We start from the raw sequence: 23,090 nt of genomic DNA, 5'->3' as shown, positions 1-23,090 counted from the left end.
TATATAGGTATATAGTACATATACACACATACACTGCTTAGTGTCTCTGTGTATCTCTATGTGCCTGCTTAGTTCATTGCATAGTATGTATGTGCTTTTTGTATATATGTGTACATATATATATATCTGTAAATATACTGTGTAGTAGGTATCTGTATGTATACTGCTTAGGGATACAAGAGTGAACAATGAGGAAATACTGCTGTCCTCACAAAGCCTATATTCTGGCACATGAGACCAATAACCAAGAGAACTCATGAATAAACACATAATGGAATTCCAGGTGGCAACAGGTGCTCTGAAGCAAGGGGACTACAACATGAAGCACTTGGGGGTGGGTGGTCAAGTGGGGTGGGTGTTCAGGGAAGACCCTGAGGGAGGGGACACTTAAGCAGAGGGAGGGGGGAGGGTATATTTCGGAAGAGGGAGGGGGAGGGGACACTTAGGCAGATGGTGAGGAGGGACACTTAAGCAGAGATCTGTATGGAATGAGTGAGGCTTGCAGAGACGAGGAGAGAGCAATCAAACCTGAGGGGGCAGTAAGCATACAGACTCTGAATCGGAGTTAAGCTTAGCATGTTAGAAGATGAGAAGGATTGAGTGGAATGAGCAGAAAGAGGGAAGGGTGGAGAAGGGCATCAAAAAAAAAAAAAAAAAACCCGCGAGCCAGATTGTGGGGACCTGCAGGCTGGCATGGAGAGACCGGTGTTTGTTCTGAGTGGTAGGGCAGCTGCTGGGCATCTGAGGCAGCAACCACACGATCAGATTTATGCTTTATCACACAACCAGCTTCCACATGGACAGGCTCTCTCTCCTCTCTCTCCTCCATTCTTTAGGTGGCATTTACTGGGTCTTTACCATGTGCTGAGCACTGAGCCTGGCGCTGATGGGATGGGTATTGAATATGAAATGTCCTAACCTCGCAGGAGTATGAGTCTGATGGTGAAGGCAGACCACCCCTCCGCCAGATGTGCTGTGAGGGGTCCAGGTGAAGCTAAGAGAACCAGGTCTTCTTCCCTCCAGGTTCCTTCAGGTGACTATCCCAACCTTCCCAGAACCCACCAGGTCATGCAGGAAAATCCCAGCCACACTGGTTTCAAGAAGACACAAACGGCATTTGAAAATGCCAGCCAGATGCCAGGTATGGCTCTGGGAGCTGCACAGTCTCTGCCCCTTTATTTTCACAGTAAACCTTTAAGAACACTATGGACCTTCTTTTCAAAAGAGCCGAGGATTGCAGAAGCTTTTGTGGTGGGTTTAAGTGCACATGGCCAGAAGTACCAAGGCCAGAATCTGAGCCCAGACCTCTCCATCTCAGGAGCCCATGCTCTTTCTTCTATGCTCTGCTGCTTCCCAAATCAAACATTCAGTGTTGTTGGATGCTGATGGGGATTCTCCTCCTGGTCCCTATATTATGGTTTCCTGCTGATATGCATGGGATGAAAGCTGGTTTCAATCTAACTTCTGTATTTGGGAGGGACTTGTGGAAACAAGACAGGCTGTGTGTGACAGTGGTATCCTCTCTGGGCCTCTGATTCATCTTATGTGTTAAGAGGGAGATAATAACATCCAGCACACTGGGCTGTTCGGACAGGATGATAAAAAGGGTTTGGTTCCCAGGACAATGACGGTGAGTTTCTGACTGGTCAGGACTCTGTAGGCTGCAAATGTTGGGAACCCAACAGGATCTCACGTAAGCAAAACAGGATGTCAGTTTCCGTAGCTGGTCAAGACAGTGGAGAGCCCAGAAGACTGGAAGGACAAGTGATGGTTGTACTGGTGGTACCTGCCTGTGTCCCCTCTCATTCACCTTCTTCACACACTGCAGGCAGCTCATTATGAGCCCTTGTGACTCTTCTGGGGGTCTTTTCCACCCTAAACAGGACAAGCCACAAGTACAGGAGGTAATGTAGCTTGGAGAAGCCCTCCACCGGTGAAGAAGGGGGAACTGTGTATAAAAGCATCAGCTTCTCTAAGCTCAGAGGCCCCCAGGCACACTCACTCTGCACTGTCTCCCAGAGGTCCCACAGGGAGGTGAGTCCAGGCACCACAGTTGGGAGGGGCTCCATCACTGGCTGCCTTCCTTTCTATGTCTCACTCCCCTTCTCTGGCAAGGGTTTTCTGGGTTCACCTCCTCATAAGCTGCTTGCACTTTTTTTTTAAGATTTTATTTATTTATTCATGAGACACACACACAGAGAGAGAGAGAAGCAGAGAAACAGGCAGAGGGAGAAGCAGGCTCCATGCAGGAGCCCAATGTGGGACTCGATCCCAGGACTCCAGGATCATGCCCTGGGCCAAAGGCAGGTGCCAAACCACTGAGCCACCCAGGGATCCCAGATGCTTGCACTTCTATATGAGTTTCTGAAAGAACTCAAGCTCAGCCAGTAACCAGCAGGGCCATCTAGGGTGAGGCAAGCAAAGAGTCTAAAATACAAAGTACAGGAAGCAAGCGCAGCTCAGTACTTTGTACTTGGAGGACCCTGGGAGTGATAATTCCTTGAACTTTGCTCTCAGGAACCATGGTTGCTCACTCTAGTCTAGACCCTGTATTCTCCACCCACCTCTTACATCTGTTTGTTTCTTTACTGAGACAGGGTGGGCATAGACCTTTGCCTGGAGTGCCTGGATGGTGCAGTTGGTTGGTCTGACTCTTAGTTTCGGCTCAGGTTATGATGTCAAGGTCCTGAGATTGAGCCCTGTGTTGGGCTCTGTGCTCATCACAGAGCTTGCTGGAGATTCTCTCCCTCTGTGTCTCCCTCTGCCCTTCCCTCTGCTCTCTCTCTTTCTCTCCCCAAAATAAATAAAATCTTAAAAACAAAACAAAACAAACAGATCATAATCTTTACCAGTTGCTTTGGAAAATGGCCACCAACATGCAGACCTGTTTTTTTACATCATGTCTTTCATGAAGGGCAAAGAACAAGTCTTTCACCGCTGCTTCCGTGGGAAGAGTCCGAATGGCTGGGCTTCAGTCATAATGCCTCTCTCAAGAGCAAGCACCAGTCTAGCTGAATTTGGTCCATGTGGCTGGCTCAGAGAGTGAGCAGAGGGGTCCTGGGTGCATGTGGAGTGGGAGGCTGTTCTCTAAAAAAAGGGATTTTATGATGATAACAGACAACTGCAAAGCATGCTGGAAAGTAAAAACTGCAGCCCTTATGTTCCCTCTGGTTCTCTGTTCTCTTTCCATTTCACAGATGAGAAAACGAAGTTTCAGAGTGTTTAATTTACTTTCCTAAGAATCCCAAGGACCACAGGTCAGAGTCAGCCTGACTCCCAGACCTAAAGTGTTTCCACTGGATAGACAGAAACTAATCTGTTGGCGTATAACTGCCAGAAAATTCACTCATAGAAGAAAGGGTTATTAAAAAATATATCAGTAAATTCTTGCTAAAAATCAATGGATCGCCCACAGCTGTTACTGTATTGGGGAAGCACAAGTTCTCCCAGCATGAAAGTAAAATGAGATTTCTGTGCATTCACATGTGCTCTTTCCTGATAATCAAGGCTACTGACATAGTTTAACAATGAAATGTCTTGCTTAAAAACTCTTGCTAAATGCCAGATATTGAACCTGCCAAAGGCAGGAAGCAAAGCCAAAATATCCATTCAATATCAGGAAGGTGGTTTTCATCATCCTGTGCTGGTCCACCTCCACCTTGAAGTTAATAATAGTCACACAGACTTCATCTGCATTTACCATGAAAGGCAGTAATTATTTGGTATTTTGACCAGAACAAAGCTAGGTTCTATTGCCTGAAAGTAAACCAACCTCATCCTGAATACTGGATGTTTGTGTATATTCTACATGAATCTGGATGTCATCGAGAAACTGCTACAACCCAAGAATGACTTAAAAGTTGAGTCTCTAGAAAGTCTGCATTTTTAAAAAGATCTAGGATCACAATAGTTTTAACACATTTATACCCTGGACTGCCTGTTCTTAGAGCCAAGCCAGCAGGCAAACAGCAGCATAGGTGTAGCAGAAAATGTAGACAAAACTTTCAAGGGGGCACCTGGGTGGTCCAGTCAGGTAAGTGTCTGCCTTAGGCTCAGCATGATCTCAGGGTCCTGGGATCGAGTCCCTTGTTGAGCTCCTCAGCAGGCAGTCTGCTTCCCCTTCTCCTTCTACCTATCCCCCACCCCTGCTTGTTCTCTCTATCAAATAAATAAATAAAAATCTTAAAAAAAACTTTCAAGGAAGATGATAGGATATAACCAATTCAGAAGTCATGATATGTACAGATTTGGTAGGGTGCCACAAAAGAGTGCAGAGAATTCTGGACCAAATTATCAGTGATGTGAAGGATAAAATGATATGCTTCTATGTGGTGCCAATTGTGCTATGGATTGAAAGAGATGCTTCCATTTTCCTTAAGCTATTAAATGTTTAGCATTAAGATGATAAAAAACAAAGTTTCATTAGGATTTTTAAATGTGTGTTGTTGCTATGGAAGTTCAGCCACTATCCATGAGATTATAGGCAAAACTCCTAAATTCCCTCAGCCACAACTCTTCAGAGAAATCCAGAGAAAGGGACCCTCAAATGTGGCACATGAGCTCTGTCCAAACGTCTCGCTGATCCCTAAAGATCCTTATATGGGGGCAGGCTGTAAACAGTCTAGTGAAGAAAAAAAATGAGTGGACTGAGATTTGTGTGGCTTCCCAAGAGGCAAGAGTTTCATTGTAAGTCTAACCAAGTTAACTGCATGTTAAAAACCTATTTTCTAAGAAACACAATAGAATTCAAAGTCCTACAACATAGCATTCACAATGTCCAGGATGCAACCTCAAATGACTCAACACATAAATAACCAGGAAAATGTGACCTTGAAGATTAACTCTAAGGAGACTGTAAATTAAATTAAGGATTTATATTCTAATCCCTAGAGCAATAATTTTAAAACATAAGAAAGTAAAGCTCTAAGATCAATAAATAAATAGGTATTCTAAGCACTCAATTAATCCAAAATAATATAGGAAAAGAGAAGCAGAAAGTAAGAGAGAAGCAGAAAACAAAGAAAGTCATGGCAGACCAAAATAAATCATAACAATAATTACATTTACTATCAATGAACCAAACACTCCAACTAAATAAAAGATTTCAAGATTTTTAAAAAGACCTAACTACATACTAGTGAAATGCAAAAACCACAGACAGAATTAAAGTAAATGCATGGAAAAAAGTATGTCATGAAAACACTATCAATATGATAGAATGGCTATTTTAATCTCAGAGAAAAAAAGCTTCAAAGTGAATATTAGGTATTATTATCAGGGATAGAGAAGAACATTTCACAATGATAAGGGGGTCAATTCATCATAAGGACATAACAATCATACATGTGTATGTGTCTAAGAAAACATTCGAAGTATAAGAAGCAAAATCGACAAAACTAAAGGAAGGAGAGATATCCTCACAATGAAACTTGGAGATTTTACACAACTGTCTCAGAAATGGAAAAAATAACTGGATTTTAAAAATCAGTAAAAATATAGAAGATCTGAATAACATTAGTCATCCTGATATTTATTTAATATAAACCCAATGACTTTAAAAATACATGTTTCCTTCAAGTAGGCAAGGTATATTCTAATATAAGCCACAAACTAGGCATAAAGTGAGTCTCAATAAATGTAAATGGATTAAAATTATACAGAGTGTGTTCTTGGACCACAATTGAATAAATTACAATAAAAACAATAAGAAAAGAAAAAACCCCAAATGTTTGGAAATTAAAGAATGCATGCCTAAATAATTCATGAGTCAAAAAAGAAATCACAAGAGAAATTAGAAAATATTATAAACTAAATACTAATGAAAATATAGTATTTCAGGATGCCTAGGTGGCTCAGTGGTTGAGTGTCTGCCTTTGGCCTCAGATTGTGATCCTAGGGTCCTAGGATCGAGTCCCACATTGGGCTCCCCACAGAGAGCCTGCTTCTCCCTCTGCCTATGTCTCTGGCTCTTTCTCTGTGTCCCTCATGAATAAATAAATTTTTAAAAAGAAAAATTATAGTATTTCAAATTTTGTGTGATATAGCTAAAGTGGTACTTAGAGGGAAATTTATAGCTAAAGAATTGTATTTTTAAAAATGTAACCTATGGCTCCATCTTGACAATCTAAGAATATATAAACTGATCAGGGGAATAAGAGAAAGATACAAATTACTAATATCAGAAATGAAAGAGGAGTTATAATTATAGATGGTATAGAAATTTAAAGGATATATTAGAATATAACAAATTACTTTATGCCAACAAATTTCCTAACCTAAAAAAAGTTGCTAAATTCCTTGAACATATCAGCTTAACAAAATTCACATAAGAAAAAAAATCTCAGAAAATCTGAATAGCCTTATATCTATTAAAGAAGTTGAATTTGTTGTCAAGAGCTTCTCTACAAAGAAAATCCCATATCCAGTGGCTTCATTCATAAATCCTATTCAACATTTAAAGAAGTAACATCAATTTTACACAAACTCTTTTAGAAAATAGAGGAAAATGTCCCAACTCAATTTGTGAAACTACTATAATCCTAAAGAGAGATTGACAAAGATACTACAAAAAACTGAAATTACAGAATAATATTCCTTTTGAACATTTGAGTATAAATGTAAAATCTCCAGTAAGATATAAGCAAATTAAATTCAATAACATATAAAAGGATAAAACCCAAGTGGGATTTATTTGAGGATTGTCAGGTTTGTTTAAAATCTAAAAATCAATCAATGCAATTCATCATAGTAACAAAATAAGGAGAAGACAACATGATCATTTCATTAGATGCAAAAAAAGCATCTGACTGAATTCAGCAACCAGATATGATAAACACCTCCAGCAAACCAGCAGTAGAAAGGAAGCTGCTCAATCTGATAAAAGGTATCTCTGAAAAACCTAGAGTCCTAAGAATGAAATACTGACTGCTTCTTACCCACTAATATTAATAACAAGGCAAGTATGCTCACATTCATGAGTTACCCTCATCAAATTATTGAAGCTTATAGCCACTACAATAAGGCAAGGATAAAAAAATGAACATGGAGGTGGGGGAAAAAAGATAAAACTACTTCTATTAGCAGAAGTCATCATTGTTGACACTGAAAATCTCCAGGAAACTACACAACTATCACAACTAAGAATTTAGTTACCAAAATTTCAGGGTAGAAGATTAAGATATAAAAATTAATTGTATTTTTATATGTTGCAGCAAACTACTAAAAATTAAATTAAAAACAATTCCATTAAAATAGTGTCCAAAAAATCCTCATGACATATTCAAGGAAAATTTTAATACAAAAAATGGCACAGCACTTACCCACAAAATTACAAAATATTGCTAAAGGAAAATAAAGATTATCTAATAATAAATAGAGGTAAGTAGAAATAAAGACATATACCATGTTCATGGGTTAGAAACCTTGATACTGTTAAAATATCAATTATTGTCCAACACAGCAAATTGTTACTAGATTTAACATAATCCCAATTATAATCCCACCAGTAGTTTGGAGAAGTTTATAATTTCGAAATATTTATGAAAATTGAAATACCTAGAATATTCAAAATAATCTGGAAAAAGAATAAATTTGGAGAATTTATACTATCTTGTTTGCTTCAACGTGGATGGAACTGGAGGGTATTATGCTGAGTGAAGTAAGTCAGTCGGAGAAGGACAAACATTATATGTTCTCATTCATTTGGGGAATATAAATAATAGTGAAAGGGAATATAAGGGAAGGGAGAAGAAATGTGTGGGAAATATCAGAAAGGGAGACAGAACGTAAAGACTCCTAACTCTGGGAAACGAACTAGGGGTGGTAGAAGGGGAGGAGGGCGGGGGGTGGGAGTGAATGGGTGACGGGCACTGGGGGTTATTCTGTATGTTAGTAAATTGAACACCAATAAAAAATTTAAAAAATTAAAAAAAAAAGAAAAAAGAAACTTCAAAAAAAAAAAAAACAAGACTGACTATATACCTATAGTAATTAAGACTTGCATAAAGATCAACAAGTAGAGACTCCTGGGTGGCTCAGGGATTGAGCGCCTGCCTTCGGCCCAGGGCATAACCCTGAAACTCAGGATCGAGTCCCACATTGGGCTCCCTGCGCGGAGCCTGCTTCCCTTTCTGCCTGTGTCTCTGCCTCCCTCTCTCTCTGTCTCTCATGAATAAATAAATAAAATCTTAAAAAAAAAAAAAGATCAACAAGTAGGTCAAATGAACAAAATAAAGAGCCCAAAAGTAGGCCTCCCACTTATGCAAAGTATCTGATTTTATAAGAAGTCACCAAAGTAATCCAGTGAACAAAGGAAAGTCTTTTCATGAAATGTACATCCATTTACAAAAAAAATGAATCTCAGCACTTACCTCACACATACAAAATATTTAATTCAAAATGAATCATAAACTAACTCTATAAGCTAAAGCTATAAAGCTTTCAGAAAGTAAACACAGTAAAATGTCTTCATGACTTGAATATGTTTCCTTAAGCTAAGTTTTCACATACAAGTCACATAAAGCAATAACCTTATAAGCTAAAGCATTTAATAAATTAGACTTCATCAAAGTTTAAAACTCCCTGACTCAAAACACGCCACTAGTAAAAGTAATAGGCAAACCATATTCCAGTAAATAGTCTCATATCTGACAAAGGACTGTTATATATATATATATATCCCACATATATGAAATGTTTTTCATTTCCTTTGGATATTTATCCAGAAGTGGGATTGCTAAATCATATAGTAGTCCTATTTTCATTTTTTTAGGAACCACCATACTGTGTTCCATAGTGGTTGAACCAATTTACTTTCCCACCAACAGTGCACAAGTATTCTCTTTTTTCCACATCTTCACCAACACTTGTTATTTCTTGCGGTCATGATAATCACTCTAACATGAGTGAGTAATATCTCACTGTGCTTTTAACTTGCAGTTTTCTGATGATTAGCTGAGCATCTTTTCATGAATTTGCTGTCCACCTGGATGTGTTATTCAGAAAATTGACTATTTAGTTCCTTTGTCCATTTAATAGGATTTTGTTGTTGTTACTGAGTTATAGGAGTTCCTTATGTACTTTGGATATTAACCCCTTAGGTGATATATGATTTGCAAATATATTCTCCCATTTTCTAGGTTGCCTTTTCATTTGGTTGTTTCTTTTGCTGTGCAGAAGTTTTTCAGTTTGATTTAGTTATGCTTCTTGATTTCTGCTTTTGTTTTTGGTGTCATATCCAAAAAATCATTTCCAAAATCCACGTCAAGGAGATTTTTCCCCGTTTTCCTCTAATAGTTTTACAGTATCAAGTCTTATGTAGAAGTCTTTAATCCATTTCAAGTTAATTTTTATGAGTAGTGTAAGATAGAGGCCCAACCAAATTTTTCTGCATGTGATTATCCAATTTTCCCAACACCATTTGTTGAAGAAACTATCCCTTCTCCATTAAGCGTTCTTGGCTCCTTTGTCAATTATTAGTGTCAGAAGGGTATCTGCATTCTCATTATTTTGTTGTTTTTTTTTTTACATTTTTTAAATTTAAATTTGATTTGCCAACATATATTATAACACCCAGTGCTCATCCCATCAAGCGCCCTCCTCAGTGCCCGTCACCCAGTTTCCTCATCCCGACACCCACCTACCCTTTCCGCAACCCTTTGTTTGTTTCCCAAAGTTACGAATCTCTCATGGTTTACATTCCCATTTTGATTGCAGCATTATTTACAATAGCCATAATATGGAAACAACTACGTGTCCATTAATGATGAATGGATAAAGAAGACGTGTGCGTGTGTGTGTGTGTGTGTGTGTGTGTAATGGAGTATCACTCAGCCATGAGAAAGAAGGAAATCCTGCCACTGTGACAATATGGATGGATCTCGAGGGCATTATGTTTAGTGAGATAAGCCAGACAGAGGAAGACAAATACTGCATCATATCACTTATCTGTGGAATCTTATTTTCTTTATTTAAATTCAATTAGCCAACATATAGTGTATCATTAGTTTCAGATGTTGTTTTCAATAATTTGTCAGTTGCATATAACACCCAGTACTCATCACATCACGTGCCCTCCTTCATGTCCATCACCCAGTTACCCCATCCCCCTGCCCACCTCCCCTCCAGCAACCCTCAGTTTGTTTCCTAGAGTTAAGAGTCTCTCATGTTTTGTCTCCCTCCCTGATAATTGAATGGGAAGTTACTCTGGAATCTAAAATAGCTGAACTGATAGAAACAGAGAGTAAAATGGTGGTTACTGGGTACTGGGGGGTAAGAAAATTGGGGAGATGTTTAAGGGTACAAACTTGCAACTAGAAGATGAGTATGTTCTGGAGGTTAATGCACAGCATAATGATTACACTCAATATCAAACATGTGCAAGTTGCAAAGAGACTAGATCTTAAAAGTTCTTACTAGAGCAAAGAAATGATAATTATGTGATATGACAGACATGTTAGCTAACGCTAGGTGGTAATCATATTGCAATATATAAAGGAATCAAATCAACTGGTACACCTGAGACATACACAATGCTATTATGTCACTTATATCTCAGTAATTTTTCTAAAAAAACACATGCAATAAAGATGTTTGGAAAAGTTGGTGGGGGAAGACAATTAGCTTTCTTTTTTAATGGCAAATGTTTTGAACAGAAACACAAAAGAAGGATACATGACTGGCCATTAGCACATGAAACAAACACTGATCATTATTAGTCATCAAGAAATGCTCATTCAAGCAACACTGAGATCCTACGGAACGCCCATCTGACAAGCAAAAGTGAAAACCTGTTGGCAAGGATGTAAAACAAGTGGAACTTTTAGGATGGAGTATAAAATGGCACAACCTCTCGGAAAACCTTTTGGCTGCTTTGCAACCAAACTAAGCATTGCTGTGATCCAGCAATTCCAATCTTAAATATTTATCCAAGAGGAGTGAGGTCATATGCCTACAAAAAAAAAAAAAAAAAAAAAAGACAAATTTTTGCAGCAACTTTATGAAAAAAAAAAAAAAACAGGAAAAACTAGGAATAGTCCTGGAGTCTACCATGATGAAAATGGATTAAAAAGCCGATATATTAATAGAATGGAATACTATTCTTCAATAAAAAGGAAAAAGATGTGCCACTCCACAGCGGCATAGATGAACCTCAAGAGCTACAAAAGCATTATGCAAAGTATAAAACATTTGGAAGCCTTACACGGAAGAGCGCTTATGTAGAATTCTATTTGCATTAAGTTCTAGAACAGGCAGGCCTCCTCTATGGAGTAGGAATAGTTGGGGTGATCATGAGTTTTGACTAGAAAGGGTTCAACAGGGGAATTTTGGAATGCAGTAATCTTATATCACAGGAGAGATGCAAATTCATGCATACATTCATTTTTCAAAATTCAGCAAATGCAAACTTCAGATACGTGTGTTTCATTGTATGTAAGCTTTACATCAAGAAAAATGAGACAAACCTCTGCTGAAATACCTAGGGAGCCAGGTACAGATATTTGCAATTTACTATGAAATGCATAAAAAATAAGAAGGATTAACAAATGGATGGAAGGATAGGGATTTCATAAAATAAGTTTAGTAGAATGTTAATGGTAGAGTGTACATGGTGGATATGGGTGCTTACTAGAAAATTCTTTCAACTTTGCTATATTTTTGCAAATTTTCATACTAAAGCGTTAGAAAATATTAGATGCACATCCAGTCTCCCCTGCCCTTTATAGAGACGGCACTTTTTGAAATCTGAATGCAGACTCCAAACTCATCCCTATACACCCACACGTGCAGAAGGCCAGCAGGAATCCCAGGGCCTCCCTCAGCAACTCGGGAGTTCTGGGGATCCTGGCAGCTTGGTCCCAGACACACCAGCCTTACCCTTAGGAAGCCCTGGGAAGAAAGGAAAAAAGGGACCCAGAGGCTGGTCCTCCAAGGTGGAGGCAGGGAACGCTGAGGGACACTGTGGCTGCCAAAGCAGAGACAACAGAAGGCCAAGAACAGGGACCTGGAAACCGGCTAGGGAGGAGTCGAGGGATGCATGGGAACTGGACTGTGACCCGTGTGTCAGTCTGAAGGACCATGTTTCTCCCCGCCCCCCCCCATTCCTTGGTGCAAACCTCAGTGACACTCTACCCTACAGCCCAGGCCTGGGGAACTGGTCATCCTCCCTCCTCCAGGACTATCCCAAAGTGTGAGCTAGGGAAAGGGGTCCCAGAAGTGGGGTGAACCCCAGAATAAAAGCTGGAGTGAAGAGTTTCACCACGATTTCCAAAGTGGTACTGGACACATCAAAATATATTCCTTTTTTTTTTAAAGATTTTACTTATTCATTCATGAGAAACACAGAGAGAGAGGCAGAGACATAGGCAGAGGGAGAAGCAGGCTCTCTGTGGGGAGCCCAATGTGGGACTCGATCTCAGGACGCTGGGATCACCACCTGAGCCAAAGGCAGATACTCAATCACTGAACCACCCAGGTGTTCCTAAATACTATTTCTTAGCATAACATCCTCCAGTTCCATCTACATGGATGTAAATGGTAAGATTTCATCCTTTTTGATGGCTGAGTAACATTCCAGTGTGTGCGTGCGTGCGTGTGTATACTACAGCTTCTTTATCCACTCATCTGTCAATGGATATCTGGGCTCATTCCATAGTTTGGCTATTGTGGACATTGCTGTTATAAACACTGGAGTGCAGGTGTCCCTCAGATCACACCGTTTGCATGCTTTGGGTAAATACCTAGTAGTGCAGTTGCTGGGTCATAGGGTAGCTCTGTGTTAACTAACTGAATTTAAATAAAATACATTTATAAAAAATTAATAAAGTACTAATCCTGAATAATCATTTGCTGAGTCAGAATGGGTTCAAAGTGCTCAGAGCAAAATAAATGTACCTGAAACAGTTTCCTAGGGCTTTATTTTTGCTCTGGCCTCTTGCTAGTAAGTGCTTCCTAAATCCTCCTTCTTCCCACCTTGCACCACGTGGTAATCAGGATTCTCCAGGGAGAAAAGGGAACCCTCATACACTGTTGGTGGGAATGTGAACTGGTGCAGCCATTCTGGAAAACTGTGTGGAGGTTCCTCAAACAGTTAAAAATAGACCTGCCCTACGACCCAGCAATTGCACTGTTGGGGATTTACCCCAAAGATACAAATGCAATGAAACGCCGGGACACCTGCACCCCGATGTTTATAGCAGCAATGGCCACGATAGCCAAACTGTGGAAGGAGCCTCGGTGTCCAACGAAAGATGAATGAATAAAGAAGATGTGGTTTATGTATACAATGGAATATTACTCAGCTATTAGAAATGACAAATACCCACCATTTGCTTCAACGTGGATGGAACTGGAGGGTATTATGCTGAGTGAAGTAAGTCAGTTGGAGAAGGACAAACATTGTATGTTCTCATTCATTTGGGGAATATAAATAATAGTGAAAGGGAATATAAGGGAAGAGAGAAGAAATGTGTGGGAAATATCAGAAAGGGAGACAGAACATAAAGACTCCTAACTCTGGGAAATGAACTAGGGGTGGTAGAAGGGGAGGAGGGCGGGGGGTGGGAGTGAATGGGTGACGGGCACTGGGGGTTATTCTGTATGTTAGTAAATTGAACACCAATAAAAAATAAATTTTAAAAAAAAAAACCAGTACTGACTATTATAGTGCTGACGTTTGTCTTTCAGACTAATCATATATGTTATCACCTGCATAATAAACACCCGGGCCAAAGGCAAAAAAAAAAAAAAGGATTCTCCAGGGAGATGGAACCAGTGAATAAGAAAGAGAGAGGAAGAGAAGAAAAGACAGATCTATTTTAAGGAACTGGTTCCACTGCCCTGTAGAAAAAGCATTTGACAAAATGCAGTATCCTTTCTTGACTAAAACTCTCTGCCATGTAGGGATAGAGGGAATTACCTCGATATCATAAAGGCCATACATGAAAGACTGACAGTATCATTCACAATGGGAAAAAACTGAGAGTTTTCTCCTAAGGTTAGGAACATGACATGGATGTCCACTCTCACCACTGTTGTTCAACATAGTACTAGAAGTCCTAGTCTCAGCAATCAGACAACAACAACAAAAATTTATTAGCCACTCAAATTGGCAAAGAAGTCAAACTCTCACTCTTCACAGATGACATGACACTTTACACGGAAAACCCAAAAGACTCCACCTGAAAATTGTGAGAACTCATAGAGGAATTCAGCAACATGGCAGGATACAAAAATCAATGCACATAAATCAGTTGTATTTCTATACACTAACAATGAGACATAAGAAAGAAAAATTAAGGAATTGATACCATGTAAAATTGCACCAAAAACCATAAGATGCCCAGGAGTACACCTAACCAAAGAGGGAAAGGATCTATGCTATAAAAACTACAGAACACTTATGAAAGAAATTGAGGAAGATGCAAAAAGATGGAAGAACATTCCATGTTCATGGATTAGAAGAATAAATATTGTTAAAATGTCTATGCTACCCAAAGCAATCTACACATTCAATGAAATCCCTATCAAAATACTATCAATATTTTTCACAAAACTGGAACAAATAATCCTAAAATTTGTATGGAATCAGAAAAGATCCCAAATAGCCAGAGGAATGTTGAAAAAGAGAAGCAAGCTGGTGGCATCACAATGCCGAGCTTCAAGCTGTATTACAAAGCTGTAGTCACCAAGACAGTATGGTACTGGCACAAAAACAGACACACAGATCAATGGAACAGAACACAGAAACCAGAAATGGACCCTCAACTCTACAGACAACTAATATTCAACAAAGCAGAAAAGAATATCCAACGGAAAGAGACAATCTCTTCAGCAAATAGTGTTGGGAAAATTGAACAGCCACATGCAGAAGAATGACACTGGACCACTTTCCTAGACCATATACAAAGATACACTGAAAATTGGTGAAAGACCTAAATGTGAGATGGGAATCCATCAAAATCCTAGAGGAAGACACAGGCAGAAACCGCTTTGACCTTGGCTGCCGCAACTTCTTGCTAGACACATCTCCAAAGGCAAGGGAAATAAAAGCAAAATTGATGTATTGGGACTTCATCAAGATAAAAAGCTTTTGCACCACAAAGCCAACAGTCAACAAAACTAAAAGGCAGCCTGAAGATATCTGCAAATGACACAACAGATAAAGGGCTAGTATCCAAGATCTGTAAAACGTTACCAAACTCAACACCCTAAAAACAAATAATCCAGTCAGGAAATGGGCAGAAGAACCTGTCAAGGTTCCCATTGATTGGCCTTCTCTTCTCAATCTTCAGCATGGTTGTCTAGGTCCTATGTGATCTGGTCCTTGCTGACATCACTGACCTGCTCCCCTTCATTCTCCCCACCTTGAAGCGCCTTGAAACTATGGACCACTCTCCTTTCCAGAGTCTTTGCACCTGCTGCTTCCTCCACCTGGAACCTGTCTTCCTCCTTCACTTCCATTAGGACTCTGCTCACACAGCTTCTTACCACTGAGGGTGCTCCACCACGCTCTTTGAGAGCACACTGCTCAACAGAACTGCCTAGGTGTATGGAAATGGCCTATCATCTGAGTTGCCTGATGTAGTAGCTACCAGCCTCATGTGGCTACTAAGCACTTAAAATGTGGCTAGTGTGCCTGAGGAACTGAACGTTTATCATCTTCTCTAAGGATAATTAATTTAAATTTAAATATCCACATGTGGTTAGTGGCGACCTCATGACGGCTTAGTTCTATAATCAGCAACCCCTCTCTGCCACTACCTCCCAGAACACCACACCCCTCAGCTTCCTATATTTTAATGTACTTGTTACAATCTAATGTACCATAAGTATACATATTTACCTGTTTGTCATCTCTCTCCCTTCTAAATGTAAGCTCTACAAGGAAAAACACTCAAATCTATTCAGGTTACTACTGGATCAAAGTCTAGTGCCTAGCTATGGGTAGGCACTCAGTATTCATGGACTGAATTCATAAAAGAACAAAAAGGAAGGAAGGAAGGAAGGAAGGAAGGAAGGAAGGAAGGAAGGAAGGAAGGAAGGGAGGAAATGAGAGGAATGGAGGGAACAAAGGTGGGAAGGCTGACTCTATCCAACCTCTTAGATCAATATCTGTTTAACAATGGGTTGTGAATGGTCTAATCAGGAGTCTGGGTTTTTAAAACAGCAGGTGCCTAGTCATCCAACAGTCTTTGGTTCAAATCCCAGCTGGGACTCTTCCTGCCTGTGGGGCCATGGGTGGGCCACTTCATCTTTTGGAGTTGCCAAGTCTAAGTATTTCTGTCTAGGTTTTCCCATTTGTATAATAGAAATAATATTTACTTGAGAAAATAAGGATATCTGGCATTCAGTATGTAGCCAAAGTAAATACTGCCAAAGGAGATTTCTGAGTAAGTGGGAACAGACAGGCTCAGCTAAGGGCTCCTTCTTGTTCTTTAAAAGTCCTTGCCTTTTTTCCATTGTTTCCAAGAACCTGTCACTGTAAACAGTTGAGGATTACAAATATATACTTTCCACAAACAAATGTCAAATCTCCCAACAAAGAAAAGCCCAAGACAGTTGGCTTCACTGTTGAATTTTACCAAACATTTTAAGAAGAATGAATGCCAATTTTCTTACTCTTCCCAAAAACTAAAGAGGAGGGAACATGTCCAGTCAGGTTATGAGCCCGGCATAACGCTGTTGCCCAAGCCAGGCAAAGACACAAGAAAACAAACAACAGGCCAATCTATCTGATGCATATGGGCGCAACACTCTGCAACAAACTACTAGCAAATCAAATCATTGCACTTTAGGGGGTCACATACCATGAGCAAGTGGAATTTATCCCTGGGGTATACGGATGGTTCAATATATGGAAATCAATTAATTCGTGTGATATCCCACAGTAACAAAATAAAAGATAAAATCACACGATTATTGGAAGAGAGGCAGAAAAAGCACTTGACAAAAGTGAACACATTTCCATGATAAAAATGCTCAACAAAGTAGGAATAGAAGGATATTACCTCAACACAACAAAGGCCATTGAAAATCCTACAATTAACATTAGGCTGAAAAACTGAGTTTCCTCTAAGATAAGGAATGAGGCAAGGATGCCTACTCTCGCCACCTCTGTTCAACACAGTACCAGAAGTCCAAGCAAGAGCATGTAGTCGAAAACAAAATAAAAGGCATCCAAATTGGAAAGGAAGAAATAAAACCATCCCTGTTTGCAGGTGACTCAATCTAATGTATAAAAAATCCTAAAGATGCCACAGAAAGAAAATAGAACTAATGAACTCATTTAGTTGCAGGATACAAAATCAACATACAAAAATCAGCTGTGTCTCCATTACACGAATAAAGAGTTATCTGAAAATGAAATTAGAGAAATGATCCAATTTACAAGAGCACTAAAAAGAATAAACACTTAGGAATAAATTTAACTAATAAACTGAAAGACTGGTATACAGAAAGTAACAAAACATTGACAAAAGAAATTAAGACAAACAAATGGAAAGGCATCCATTTCATGGACTGGAAGACTTAATATTATCAAACTGTCCATACTACCCAAAGCAATTTACAGATGCAATGCAATTCCCATCAAGAGCCCAATGACGCCCTTTTTTTTTCAGAAATAGAAAAAAATTATAATTCGTATGGAACCACAAAAGATCACAAACAGCTGAATCAGTCTTGGGCAAGAGCAAAGCTGGTGGCATCACACTTACTTGTAATTATATTACAAAGTTACAGTCATCAGAACAAGCATGGTGCTGGCAGAAAGACACAGAGACCAATAGAACAGAATAAAGATACCAGCAAAGAAATCCATGCATATCTGGTCAACTGATCTTTGGCCAGGGTACCAAGAATACACAGATGCCGTGAACCGGCAGGACACCTGCACCCCAATGTTCAGCAGCAACGTCCACAATAGCCAAACAGTGGAAGGAGCCTCGGTGTCCATCGAAAGATGAATTTAAAGAAGCTGTGTGGTCTATGTATACAATGGAATATTACTCAGCCATCAGAAACAACAAATACCCACCATTTGCTTCAATGTAGATGGAATTGGAGGGTATTATGCTGAGTGAAGTAAGTCAGAGAAGGACAAACATTATATAGTCTCATTCATTTGGGGGAATATAAAAATTAGTGAAAGGGATTAAAGGGGAAAAGAGAGAAAATGAGTGGGAAATCTCAGAGAGGGAGACAGAACATGAGAGAACATGAGTGGGAAATCTCAGAGAGAACAACAGAACACCTCCTCATTCTGGGAAACGAACAAGGGGTGGTGGAAAGGAGGTGGGTGGGGGGATGGGGTGACTGGGTGGTGGGCACTGAGGGGGGCACTTGATGGGATGAGCAGTGGGTGTTCGCTATATGTTGGCAAATTGAACTCCAATAAAAATATACAAAACAAAAAAGGAATACACAACAGGTAAATGTAGTCTCTTGAACAAATGGTGCTGGAAAACTGGACATCCACATGCAGATGAATGAACCTGCACCCTTATCTCACACTACAACCAAAAATCAACTCAAAATGGGTTAAAGATCTAAATTTTAAGACTTGAAACTATAAACCTCCCAGAAGAAAACATTTTATTTTTTTATTTATTTTATTTTATTTTTTTAATAATAAATTTATTTTTTATTGGTGTTCAATTTGCCAACATACAGAATAACACCCAGTGCTCATCCCGTCAAGTGCCCCCCTCAGTGCCCATCACCCATTCACCCCCACCCCCCAAGAAAACATTTTAAAAATAAAGCTTCATGACCCTGGTCTTAGCAATGATTGCATGCAATATGACTTCAAAAACACAGGTAACAAAAATAAGCAAGTACATCAAACTAAAAAGTTTCTGCATAGCAAAGGAAATAATCAACAGAGTGCAAAGACAATCCACAGCACGAGAGAAAATATTCAGAGGCCATATATCTGACAAGGGGATGATCTCCAAAATATGTAAGGAGCTCCTACAACTCACATTCTCAATGGAGAAAAACTAAGAGCCTTTCCCCTAAGATCAGGAACATGACAGGGATGTCACTCTCACCACTGTTATTCAACATAGTACTAGAAGTCCTAGCCTCAGCAAGCAGACAACAAAAAGAAATAAAAGGCATTCAAATTGGCTATAGTTAAAAAATAAATTTAAAAAAAAATAAGAACTTGATTTTAAGATGGGCTACAGACCAGAATAGATATTTCTCCAAAGAAGATGTACAACCAGTTAACAAGTATGTTAAAACATGCTGAATAGGACTAGTCAGCAGGGAAATGCAAATCAAAACCATAATAAGGGATGCCTGGGTGATGTAGATGGTTAAATTTCTTACTCTTGGTTTCAACTTGGGTCCTGATCATGGGGTCATGGGACTGAGCCCAATATCCAGCACCATACTTGGTGCAGCGTCTGCTTAGGATTCTCTCTCCCTCTCCTTCTGCCCCTCCCATCACATTCTCTCTCTCTCTCTCTCTCTTTCTTTCTCTCTCTCAAATAAATAAAATAATCTTTAAAAAAAAAACACAATAAGATATGACTTCACACCTGTCAGGATGGCCACTATCAAAAGACAAAACAAAACAATAAACACAAAAGACAACAAATGTTGGCAAGGATGTGGAGAAATTAGAGCTTTTGCACACTATTTGTTTCTATGGGAATGTAATATGTAATATGTAATGTTTACATGGTGGGAATGTCATACGGCCTGACCACAATGGAATACAGCATGGCGGTTCCTCAAAAAATTAAAACTAAAACTACCACGATTCAGCAATCTTACTTCTAAGATATTTACCCAAAGTAATTGAAATCAGGATCCAGAAGAGATAACTGCAATCCTGTGTCCACTGTAAGTGCACTTGTCACAATAGCCAAGATGTGGTAGAAATGTTAACGTCCATCAACAGATGAATGAATTTAAAAATGTGGTATACAGGTACAATGAAATTTTATTCAGCCTTTTTATAAGACAAAGACATTTTACAATATAAATTCTATAATACAACATGGATGAATCTTGAATCCATGCTAAGTGAAATAAGCCAGAAAGCCAGAAAGACAAATACTTCATGACTCCACAGATACAAAGTACCTACAACAGTTTAAGTCATAGAATCAAAGAAAGGAATGGTGGTTGCCAGGGACTGAGGGGCTCGGGAAATGGGGAGTTACTAACCAAAGGGCATAAAGTTTCATCTATGTAAGATGCATAAGCCCTAGAGTTCTGCTGTTCAACATTGTTCAACAATAATATACTGCACACTTAAAAATTTGTTAGGAGGGTAGACCTCATGTCAAATAGTCTTTCCACAGTAAAATTTATTTATAAAATGCCTACACTGCAGGAAAGAGTTGATGTTGGCCATCTCCTAAATTTGTGGCTTTTGTTTTTCTACTTTCCAAATCATTTAGATCCCCAAGGAAGAAATAGCATAAGCAATCTTGAAATAATTACCACTGTAATCCACCTAACCCAGGGCTGCCGTGGTAACTTAATTTTCAAAATGAAATTACAGCGGATCCAAAGGAAACTATTCAGACTTTCTTTCACATGTCAAATTTGGCAAACTACAATCTTTCTGTCAAACAGGAAATTCCCAGTGCCCAGCAACCAACACAAAAACAGACACACAGACACACACATGTACAGGAGCCTAGCCGACAGGACTTTTTTGTTTTGTTAATGAAATTTTTAAAAATCCTTCATTCTTACCTTTCCAAAACTCCCTTTGCCAATGGCCCGCAGAATCTGAAAATGGTCAAAGTTGACTGCAAAAGAAAATGAGGGAAAGAAAGAAAACAAATCAGATTTGCCAAACTTTGCACTGGTTCTTGAAAGTTCTCTCCACAGACCTACCCATGTATTCCAAATGGCTTCTGGCTTCAATTGCATTTTATTTGCCATGGCAGCACTCCACCACTGAATGGATGTTTCTCAGCACACTTTATTTCCCCCTCAACACTTCCCCAGTGGGTATGCAGGATGTGAGACGTCTTATGGGCCCAGGGGAAGGGATCAGAGAGAAAAATCTAGATACATGGATTACCAAATTCTTGCTTGCTGCTGTTCAACTTGCTGCTGTTCCTGATGCCAGGATGACCTTTCCCCACTTCTGGTTCTTCTCTTGTCCATCTGGTACTCCTCAGATCTTATACACTCATCTCACCTATCTCAGTGTCCAAGGCATTAACTCCATCTCCTTAATGGTATCTGAACCCTCAAATGTCATGACCATATTGTGGGTCCCTCCTGCTTGGACATCTGTCTAGCCCTGGCATTGTTAGCTACTAGAGGATGAAGACCACGATCCCTCAGTCTCAACCCGGTATTGCCCTGTCTCATGCCTCCCCTTCATGCTGTAATTCCAGGTAGGTCTCCTCATTCTTGCTATTTCTACTGCCTTACTCTGGTGTGGTTTCTGCCCCAACCCTACAACACAGCAGACGAATCATGCGTAGCCATGCCACTAAGTCCAACGGACATTTGATTGTCCTCCTTGCACTTGGCCATTCTGTCCTTTTTTGAAGCAGGCTTGGCTTCCATGAAAGCCAGTTCATGCTTCAGCGCATGCACTGTGCACACTCAGCTTCATTCTCCCAGCCACTCAATACTAAAGTCTGTCAAGCTCCATCTACCACTTTCTTCTTCTCGCTAGCGCCAAAGGCTTCAGCCACCACCTGATTGCCAATGACTCTCCAAGGAACCTCTTCTCTGGCCTCCCACCAGTATGTACTGATTAATGCCTGCCCCACAACAACTCTTGAAGGCTTCAAAGCCACCTTGAACCCAACAGGTCCAAAAATGGAGCGTAAGAGGAGTACTTCAACATGCATCTGACCTCACGTGCTCAAAGCCTGGAACTCATCCCACACCTCTCTCACTCAGCCCCGTAGCTAGCCTTTCATCAGGTTAGATCCACATTACCTCTTGGTTATCTCTCCCATCTGTCCTCCTGTGGCCACCCTCTGGTGCAGTCCTCTATCCACTCTTGACCCTCCCATCCTGGGATATGTGCTTGTCACAGGCAGGGGGTCTTGCTCATCATCTGCAAACACCCCTTTAATGCCTCCTCATTGCTTTCTGGGAAAAGAGCAAATTCCTACACAATCAAACCCCTGCTACTTCTCCTGCTTCACCATCTACCACGCTCCCTGCACCCACTGAGCTCCAGACACACAAGCTTCTTTTCTATGCCTAAAACAGTCATTCTCCGTGCCTTTTTTTTTTAAAAGATTTCATTTATTTATTCATGAGAGACTCAGAGAGGCAGAGACACAGGCAGAGGGAGAAGCAGGCTCCCTGCAGGGAACTCAATGCAGGACTCAATTTCAGGACCCTGGGATCACGTCCTGAGCCAAAGGCATGTGCCCAACCACTGAGTCACCCAGGCACCCTGATTCTCTGTGCCTTTAATGCTCCTTTCCTGGCTGCACACTTGATAACTCTGCTCCCTCTTCACCCTTCTGCATCCAGAAAAGATTGTGCTCCCCCTCCAGACTAGTCTGCTCCCCTACTACACTCTCCCAGTACTGTGGGACTTTCCTCCAAAACACATTGTTCTACACTGTTTTACATGGGTTTGATCAAAACCAATTTTTCCCCACTAGATGCTATGCTCCCTAAAGTTAAAGGCCATGTTTGTTTCTCCTACTGTGTCCCCAGCACCTAGCACAGTGTTAGTACACAGTGAGCATTCAACAGATACTCATTCACTAAAGGACCGAGGGAAAGAAGGTCCGACATTTATAGTGCCAAGCCAACTACCGGTACATGATGAGTGTTCGGTAAATATTTTTTAATTATATTGAATTACAGCCAGTTCCCGATAACTAGGAGAGACATGTCATTTACCAAAGATGAAATGAATTGATTGGTTCACTACGTTATGGGGGCAAGGATGTGAAAGTGAATGAACACAATCAGTTCCCTCTGAATTAACCATACGTGGAGGACGATTATGTTCAATTCTGTCCCTGTGGAGCCAAGTCAGAATCCAGTGTGCCTTCGAATATCTAACATGCTTAGAATAGAGAGACAAAGTTAATGGTTAACTTAGCAAAACCTTGGTTCTTTGACCTAGTTTGGTT

At 40.0% G+C, this 23,090-nt stretch overlaps 1 protein-coding gene across 2 annotated transcripts in view; it reads right to left on the bottom strand.

The window, feature by feature from the left end:
* Window positions 1–23,090, bottom strand: part of STK32B (serine/threonine kinase 32B) — a 385,550-nt gene that overhangs the window by 265,216 nt on the left and 97,244 nt on the right. For both annotated transcript variants that reach the window (XM_038533402.1, XM_038533403.1), the window contains exon 2: window positions 20,716–20,771. In XM_038533402.1, the coding sequence (XP_038389330.1) occupies window positions 20,716–20,771 (56 nt within the window). The remainder of the gene's footprint in view (window positions 1–20,715; window positions 20,772–23,090) is intronic.

Source organism: Canis lupus, chromosome 3, assembly GCF_011100685.1.
Source record: "Canis lupus familiaris isolate Mischka breed German Shepherd chromosome 3, alternate assembly UU_Cfam_GSD_1.0, whole genome shotgun sequence".
Taxonomy (NCBI): domain Eukaryota; kingdom Metazoa; phylum Chordata; class Mammalia; order Carnivora; family Canidae; genus Canis; species Canis lupus.
The sequence above is the reverse complement of the archived record's forward strand: the minus strand, read 5'-3'. Positions and strand labels throughout refer to the sequence as shown.